General features: G+C 39.7%; 2 protein-coding genes across 7 annotated transcripts in view; one reads left to right on the top strand and one right to left on the bottom strand.

The window, feature by feature from the left end:
- Nucleotides 1–61: 61 nt before the first annotated feature.
- LOC111249274 (tetratricopeptide repeat protein 39A-like) overlaps nucleotides 62–8,641 on the bottom strand; it is a 31,592-nt gene continuing 23,012 nt past the window's right edge. For 5 of the 6 annotated variants that reach the window (XM_022802949.2, XM_086977596.1, XM_022803039.2 and 2 more), the window contains 11 exons: nucleotides 7,188–7,292; nucleotides 6,880–6,955; nucleotides 6,457–6,585; nucleotides 5,904–6,031; nucleotides 4,149–4,248; nucleotides 3,193–3,370; nucleotides 2,702–2,921; nucleotides 2,293–2,407; nucleotides 1,511–1,690; nucleotides 1,134–1,363; nucleotides 62–907 (listed from right to left, as the gene is read on the bottom strand). In XM_022802949.2, the coding sequence (XP_022658684.1) occupies nucleotides 676–907; nucleotides 1,134–1,363; nucleotides 1,511–1,690; nucleotides 2,293–2,407; nucleotides 2,702–2,921; nucleotides 3,193–3,370; nucleotides 4,149–4,248; nucleotides 5,904–6,031; nucleotides 6,457–6,585; nucleotides 6,880–6,955; nucleotides 7,188–7,292 (1,693 nt within the window). In that variant the 3' untranslated portion in view covers nucleotides 62–675. Of the gene's footprint in view, nucleotides 908–1,133; nucleotides 1,364–1,510; nucleotides 1,691–2,292; nucleotides 2,408–2,701; nucleotides 2,922–3,192; nucleotides 3,371–4,148; nucleotides 4,249–5,903; nucleotides 6,032–6,456; nucleotides 6,586–6,879; nucleotides 6,956–7,187; nucleotides 7,293–7,612; nucleotides 7,657–8,641 lie in introns of those variants that run through there. The other variant, XM_022803129.2, reaches the window with a different exon arrangement.
- The window catches only part of LOC111249512 (uncharacterized), a 202,180-nt gene continuing 200,134 nt past the window's right edge, over nucleotides 6,596–8,641 (top strand). Inside the window, exon 1 of the transcript XR_015319208.1 lies at nucleotides 6,596–6,610. The gene's annotated coding sequence lies outside the window, so the exon portion shown is untranslated. The remainder of the gene's footprint in view (nucleotides 6,611–8,641) is intronic.

Genomic DNA, 8,641 nt, shown 5'->3' with positions numbered 1-8,641 from the left:
CCATCTACCTAACCTATATCGGTACCATTTTTACAAATGCAACCCAAATAATGCACATTAGTTAAATGAATATCTAAACCATATTTATTTATTTATTCATTCTTCTGTTAAAACACTTCTATCAAATAGCATCAGTACTGAAAAAAATAACGGCATATTTCTCACTTAGCTATAGAATATCAGGTCATTTGCATAGGGAAGAAAGCACATAATACGTATTAGCGCAAACGGAAGTTGACCGAACTGACACAAGTTTCAATTCACGCCTACCTAAATCGTCATCGAAAATAAAGCGGTCACTTGGTTAGCGTCCTAGGCATTTGCCTCTGACGTTGGATTCGCTCGGAGCTTCCGGATTCATGTCACATCTAATGAAAGCAACGAGTTGTGTAAAAATATACGCGTTTTTATCCTTTGTTTATTTGTGTGTAATACGAGTACGATATCGGGAACTTTTAACGTGCTTTAACTTTTGTCCTTTACTTTCATTATCTGTTGGTAAACATGCGGAATACTAGAGACCGCCCGTTCTATTGTTCGGCAGAGTTATTTGTAAATATTTGCACTTTTCTCTAAGAAAAGAACCTGTTTAGATCACATTCATCTGGAGGCTCGTAAATTTTGTTTGTCTTGGTTCAACGTTATTCATTCGTCTAGTATTTGAAAGGAATAATCTTACAGCGATCCCTTCTGATCCCATGGATGTTCTTGGAGCAACTTTTTGACCTGTTTGTACGCTGAATGAACCTTGAATGATACTGGAATGCTTAGCGGGAAACTACGGTATGCCCTGGTAAGTTTGATCCTTTCCTTAGCTTCTTCAAGAAGACCACGATCAATAAGTAGTAGGCCAAGTTCGAGCGATGAGAACGCTGCTGAATGGATTTCTTCTTTCAAAACCGGTCCCCTACCGAGTTAATAGACAGTATTTTTAAATTTGACTTAACGTTTAGTTGAGCATCTTATATCAGGTAAAGATCTCAAATGGGTAACGTTGGATGTTCGCTTCAAACAGAATTTAATAAGGTAAAATAAATTGAACATGCTATACAGAGTTGTAGATTGCATGTTTCGGGTGTTTCTTTATTTTGATTACTTTTAAGAAGTGCCAATTAGCAGGTTGGTCAACCTACTGTTCAATAACTTCCTTGAAAATTTCCTCGGCCTTGTCTAGTTCTTTAAGGTAACGAAGCAGAACGCCCTGCATGAACCTGGCTAGACACCAGTCCGGTAGATATGTCGCGTCGTGATCATAAACCGGTTTGAGACGCGTGACCTCATCCAAAACCACACGGTATGCCTTCATAAGGGTATCGTTGTTTTTGGAGAACATGTTGAAGTGGCCCCAAAGGTACATGAGCTCCTGAAGTTCGATGGTCAAAAGCAAGCAAATAATCCGTTATCCTGAAAAACACTGGTATCGCTCCGGTGCATAATTGCAACGCTGATCCTCGCTGCGCTCCTATAACAAACAAACAAACATATTTGTGTATATACAGTGGATACTCACATAAAGAGGCAAAATGAGACGATTCCTTTCAAGGAAGGTCCGTGATCTCATCGAACAGAACACCTCGATAGGAACAGTTCGGCCAGCAACCATCCTACACTTTGACGGGACTTCCGACATGGCCGACGTTACCGTCGCCAAAATTTCCTCTGGTACGACGTGATTGTTACTCTCACTTAGCTGTTAATCCGCAAATGAATAGAAATCTCGATAATAAAAAAGGTTATTTATTTATTTTACTAGCACGCAGATTCGATTTGAAAGCAAGGCCTAAGAATTTTGATCTACGATAACAACGTAACTGACGAAAGGCTGAGCAGAAAATTATCGAACGTTTAACTTATTCTGCTGGGGAGCTCAAGAGCATTGTCTGTTAACGACGCGATGGAGTAGTAGGCAATTTCGAGAGTGGCTATTAGAAAAGCATGATTTCATCAACTAGTCACTAGCCACCTTAAATATGATAGCTTTTTATTATTATTATTACTGTATTCAAATCTCGTGAACCGGTTCAGAAACGGTTATCGAGCATGTTTGGCGTCTACTTAATTCGCAGGTTACGAAAGCCTCGTTGGACTCGGGAGCGTCCAGGCGAGGAGAACTGGGTAGTTGTCTCGCACGTATAGGTCAAAACATAGGCGATAGGGGATTCACGCAAGGAATTGCCCGCAGCAAGCGAAGCTAAAATTAGCCGTATGTTGCCTAAAGTTAAACAAAGCACAGCTTGTGTTACTCTAAACTAGTCCTCAACTAGTGTGCATTATGTAGTGTAGTATACATACGCCCCTCATATAGGTGCATGCTGCGCGAACATATATGGCAGTTGCATTTGACCAGCTGCATTTTTCTTGTAAGGCCGCTACGGTGGCATCGGCCTCATTCCACCGACCAGCGAATCTGCGATGAAGGACAGCCAAATTATCCATTAATGTAAACTACAAGAGTAGATAGCTCAGCAAAACAATCATTCCGACATTGTCGACAAAGTGACTCAGCTGTTTCGACTTCGGTCAATTCACACTGTCATGCGTATTGTCTTTGAAGTGCACCCTAACAAACGGTTTTTTTTCTCGGAAATCGTGAATGTTGCATTATCCATATTTTGCAGGACGTATGTATCGATTCTACTGATGAACGCAACCCTTTTCTAGGGTGATTTTGATCTAGGTCTGATCTATGTGCAACACTCACGCGTATAGGTAGGTATGGTCCCAGTTGAAGAAAGCATCAAACGGAATGTAATCATCCATGACCTTATTGGCAAGCTCGAACTTTTCTATAGCACTTTCTATTCGGCCATTGATCTGGTGCAGGCGGCCCTCAAAGTATAAGCCTAGCGCGGCCTGAGGAAACCTAGTCGTTAGTTTTTCGACAGTTTTATGGATAAGCTCAAAATCCGCGTCTCCATTTCCTGCGGAAGGATCAGAAAACATAAAATGAGATTGTTAGCTAGGATAAAAGAGTTGTAAAGGTCGATTTGCCAAAATTGTAGTCGAAAACACTAACATGCTCCACATAGTATTGACTTGAGTAGGACGATTGAAAATAAGGCTAAGCGCAGCATGCAGGTATAGTCTGTGCAACCTTGAATTAAGCCACAATCAATGTAGAATACAAAAGAACACTATCCAGATCATTTAATGACAATTACAAAAAAACTACTGAGAAAAGTAAAAAATTACCGAAAATGTAGTAGAGATAAGTCTGGTAAATGAGGAGCGCGCAACAGCTCAGCACAGCCATGAAGCCTTCAAATGATTCTACCTGTTCCATTAACAATCGTTCGCCAGTAGCTTCATCCCCATGAAAACCTATGAACTCAAGTAAGTTAAGTACCTTTTGGGGCAGCGAAGCTATGATCTGAAAAGAACAATAAACAATAGGCCTATTAATAAACAAGTGTGTACTTTTTCTTGAATAATGCATTTATTTAATTAATCTGTGTAATGAACGCGATGGAATCAAAGTCCCGAGTACGATAGATGGTGTCCATTTAACCCCGATATTTGATATACGCTGCGAGCTGAAAGGTGGACATACATGTGATTTTATTAAAAAAAAAAAGTTAGAGAAGATTCTGTCAGATCTATCAACTTGCGGGAAGTTCAAGTCTAAGGAAAGTAAACAGGAATTATATTATGGTAAAAACTCCGTAATCAGATTCTTTAGACATATGTCTAACAAACGGCAAGGTGGGGCAAAGTCGTCTAACTTTCAATAATAGAATAGCTTTCAATATATTGGGTAGGCTAAAATAATTATACTATACTAATATCAATTTCAAATATGTTCTATGAAGACGGAAATTATTTGAGAGTTTCAAGGTTGAACTTAGGAGTTAGGAAGGCTAAGATGCTTCGCAGAGTAAACTAGAGATCGATGAAGTAGATCCATAGAAGAATTTCCTATGACAATTTACAATGTTTTATAATGCATAAAAGCATACGCTATCATCTAAATGAGACCAAAAAACGTGTCAAAATAGACAGCAAGATAGTTTGTCAAGGCCTACGCCAGTATTGTCGAGCAGGATAAAATTACAATGAAATAAGCACTTGGAAAAATTCATAAACAAATCCGCCTAAAAGTCAGTCCCAAAAAATAAATAGAGCCTGAGCTTTATGCTTGCGCTACTTACGAGATTGTAAACTCCAACACCAAGCATAACGCCGCTTTCAAAGTGAATCTTTTGTTCATTCTCGCCCCAGCTGCGTTCTTTCAGAATAGCTATGCATTCCCTAAAAAATTTAACTTGGTTAGAAAATTAGAAAGAGGATCAGTGAGATGATAAATAAAATAAATAGGTGTTTTAGTATAAATAGGTATGTGCACGCTAGAACAGTAGGTCGTTCGATAGATCGCAGAATAGAATATACTTTTAATAGATTTCAGGGGCTTCCGTAGTTTTTATTATACACGTAATATACGCCGGCCAGTGTTGCCAATGGATGACAACGCGCTAATGTTTCTATGATGATATTCTCTGTAGAAGCTGAAAAGCAGTGGTTACCAATTCATCACAAGCGCTTTTGTATGCTGTAAGGCAGGCGAGAAAGTATTCATATATAGTTGTGCAGTGACGCAAACCAGGTTAGCGCCACATTAAAAGGCTGTCTGGCAAGCAATAAAAAGCAGAAAGAAAATAGTGTTCAATATAGAAATCTCTGATTAACGCACAACAGGAGGGTAACCATATCAAAGTCGTGATTGTGGATAAAATCAAAATTTACTAACGAATGCAACACTTTGAAAATATCTGCCGCAATAATCAATTACGTGGTTACTGACAATCAGGTAATCGAAATTCGGCCTAAACATAAGAATTTTTGAAGGAACTTTGTGGAGGTTTGACTAATTACGCAATAACTAACCGCAGCTATATAAAGCCACCAAAACTAAAGTCGATGCTAAGAAATGGTGACAAAGGCCGTATCGGGAGCGACGCTACGTTGAAATTCAACATGAGTCAGGGACTATCGGGTGTGAGCTTATAGTGTGGGTGATACTCAGATAGGACATAGGCTAGAAATAATAGAGGCTCATAAATAAAGATGGTTAGCGAATTTTGTAGTTGATATGGGTAGGTTGCGTCCACTGAATTCGCACGCGAAATGGAGAGCAAGTAAGTTGTATTCAAAATAAAGGAAAAGCGTCAATTTGCTTTCAACTTGGCGTCTTGTTTGTTTTTGAACCTGCGCGGGCTGGCTGAGTAGTCTGGAATTACACAGTGAGCAACTAATGCCCACTGGAACATACCGTTGCCGCGAACGGCTCAAAAACTGCTGTATTAGCGATGATTGTGAATGTCAGTTAAACGACCCTCTCTTCAAATCGCATCATCGTTGACAAATCTTTTAAGAATCACTGACAGTTTTAATCTATTTACCTCTCATTCGTAAAGTAAACAGCCTCGGGCCGAGCACCGTTCCAAGAGTACACTTATACATTACTATTATATATAATAAACGGCAAAAGATGTTGTTGTGGAACCAGGGCTGGTTACGCTGCAGCGTAGAAAATGCTGAACGCCGCATTTTGTGGATCTAGCAACGTATAGAGATTAATTTAAGTGTCGTTTCTAATCCTACCGCCTTTCTCATGCAGAGTACGATCAAGTTAAAGCATTTTGGCTTTTGAATGAAAATTGGTAGTTAAAGTGATCTACGTTTTGTCAGAGTTAATCAGAGGTCCAATGCGTTCCTTGCGCTTTCCGTTCTCTGTGGCCATAGATAGCGAATTCGAGAGTAGTTATCGTCAACACAAAATTTCTCCTCCGTCCTTGACTCAAGTTATAAGAAGTATTTGTTAATTATTGGTGCAGATAATATTATAATAAATATTCGATTTAAAAGCGTACAACAGTGAGGCATCTGTACGTTATTGAGCTACCCACTTGAACGCACGATAGCAGGAACGAAATTTAAAAGCGCCATGAACAACCGATAGAAATGAAGGGTCTTGCAGCATCGTTAAGATCGACTCAGCGAGAAGGGTGGTACCGTAACACAATTCGGCATGTACCTGCAATTTTAAAAGGGGTGTCCTTCGCAGTGGTTTCTCTAAATTTTTTGGCCTGAGGCGCACTTATATTTTTGTTACTTAGTCATTTAATATAGACTACCTGTGTGGAGTGATATGTTTACCGCATTTCCAAATTAGTTTCCTTCGTTTTAATATCTAAACCAGACAGACGGCGGCCGTATTACTGAGTAGTTGAACTGAATTTTATTCAATTCAACTGAACTTATAAAAAATAAGTAAGTTCAGTTTTTGTTTTTAATATATAACGATTATTTGACATCATATCGTACATCTATGTTAAATCTTATTTGACTTTTCTCATATGTAATCTTTTCTTCTCAACAGATTTATCGTTGAGCTCAAAAGCGCCGACTACCGTCAAAGCAGAAATACAGTTATTACGATGGTTTTCAGATTAAACGAACTTGCTCAGTTGTGTAAGAGTTATAATTTTCTCGGAGTATGATCCGGTACACCATTGACGACTGTTTACGACGGCCATGACAAAAAGTGGATGTCTCAATCAACGCTGCTACCGCCTTCTCTATATCCTCCTGTAACTCGACAGCAATGACACAGGTAGGTAAGTATTGCAAGCTTTACGTAATAAACTATTACAGAATAAATAGAACTACCCCCGTATTATTACAAGGAAAATACCGTTCTGACATAGTCTGGTGACATGGTGAGCGTCGAGTATTTTTAAACACGCAATAAATGAAAATTAAGCAATGCCTACAGGTTCTAATTAGCACCGAATAAAACTGTAGTGAAGAATATTATTAAAAACAGAACTTACGTACTTGCGTGAAGACTATCCGGACACATGCAAATTAGGGTTCACTTACCTTATGTAGGGTTAGGCCAGCTCGCAAAAACATCACGTGCGCATATGCCATAGCATGGTACACGCTCCTAGTACGTCTGCAATAACGAGTAGACTTCTGTTGTGTTTAAATACTTTGTGAATGGTTTAGACGCAAGATTTGTCATTTTATAGAATAACAAACAAGAAGAAGATGAACTTATGTCTGTCATGCTCGCTCTCTCGCTCGCTGCTTTGATGTCGCCGCATTAATTCAATACTCGTTGTACTCGGATTAAGTCACTTTCTATTTGACTATTAGCAATAGAAAGTCATTTCGGTATCCGTTACCTTTTGTATAAGTCGTCAAGCACTTGAGTGATGTCGTTACAAATAATTTTCTCGATATATTTGAGCGCCTCCTGGACGGCTTCACCAATCGGGACTGTGGCATCGCTGGAAAGCAAAGGAAGACTAGCATAAATTCCCCTCATCTGTTGACGTGGTGATTAAATTTAAGTCAAACCTCTCAATTGAACAGCACGAAATGATCATCTGCATTTTCTCTCGTTAGCACGAATCAGCACGATCTGGTATAGGAGAATACGAGTCTGTAACGTCACCAGGCGAGATGATCAGAGTAGAAGTAAAAGAACCGGGGCGGGCAAAAACCTAACCTAACGTAACGACAGGTCCAAACGACTATAATGCATAAAACGTCAACGTGCAAAAAACGGTCGGGTTATAGGGCCAGGAGGCATTCTAGTTGTTCCTACCGGGCTAAACGTTGCTTGTAAAGATGCATGCTATCGGAGTCCAGGTTCAGCCTATTTGGGTCGCCTGAGTATTTCTCTGCACTTTTGTCAGCGTATGTAAAACTCTAACAATATAAGCTGGCCTACATTTTTCAAAACGGATTAACCAAATTGCATTCTATGAACATCTTCTATTGACTATTCTTGACACGCTACGGGACTATGTGTTTCGGACATAAAGCAAATGAAATGCTATTGATGGCAAGTTGGCGGCTTGCCCTCAAAACAGTCTGGTAAGCTCATATATGTTTGTCAGCATTGTGTCATCGTCATTACTCTCCCACATGGCCAACGTTGTTCCCAAACGGAACTGCCCGCATAATAGTTGTCATACAGTAGAGATGCATCACAGACAAATGCAGCACATTCGATCATAAATTATTATTATTAAGCAGGAACAATCGAGCCATGGATAACTTCGCTCGAGTCAAATTGGCTTCAGAAAGTAGCGAGTATGTTTGTACATTTCCCCCTAAACTCTCCAGCAATGTATAATCTATAGATTTGTTTGTACTTGGGACACTGACAACAGTTTCGATTATAACGTGCTGAATGTAGTTCCACTGATAAAGACTCTCTCTTGTTTTCCATAGGGCATTGTTCATGTAGGCATTTGTTATGTTACACACGGACAACGCAGTGCGGATGCTATCATAAGCTCCTGCATTAATAATTCCGATTGACAGGCAGCCTTTGTTTGCCGCTCAGATTAATAGCTCCAAACCAATAAAATTAAGGAAGCGATTCCCGAACGTTATGTCATGTAACGTTATGCAAAACGGCCGTGTCGTTGATATAACGTAGCCAGTGAAGACAGCGGCCAGTCGCATCATAAGGTCCCTGTGCTATAAAACGAGCTTAGTGTCCTGAGCACCACCTGTGCCTAATCGATCGTTTTTAATCATGAATCGTCTTTTATCCATGAAAGGATGCCCCTTGGAAAGGCTCTCCTTGTCCGATGCTCTAGTAAATCGTTTTTAGTCTATTAGT

Source organism: Varroa destructor, unplaced genomic scaffold (genome assembly GCF_002443255.2).
Source record: "Varroa destructor unplaced genomic scaffold, Vdes_3.0 BEIS01000001.1, whole genome shotgun sequence".
In the NCBI taxonomy this organism is placed as follows: domain Eukaryota; kingdom Metazoa; phylum Arthropoda; class Arachnida; order Mesostigmata; family Varroidae; genus Varroa; species Varroa destructor.
Note: the sequence above shows the minus strand (reverse complement) of the source record. Positions and strands in the feature narration are given on the sequence as shown.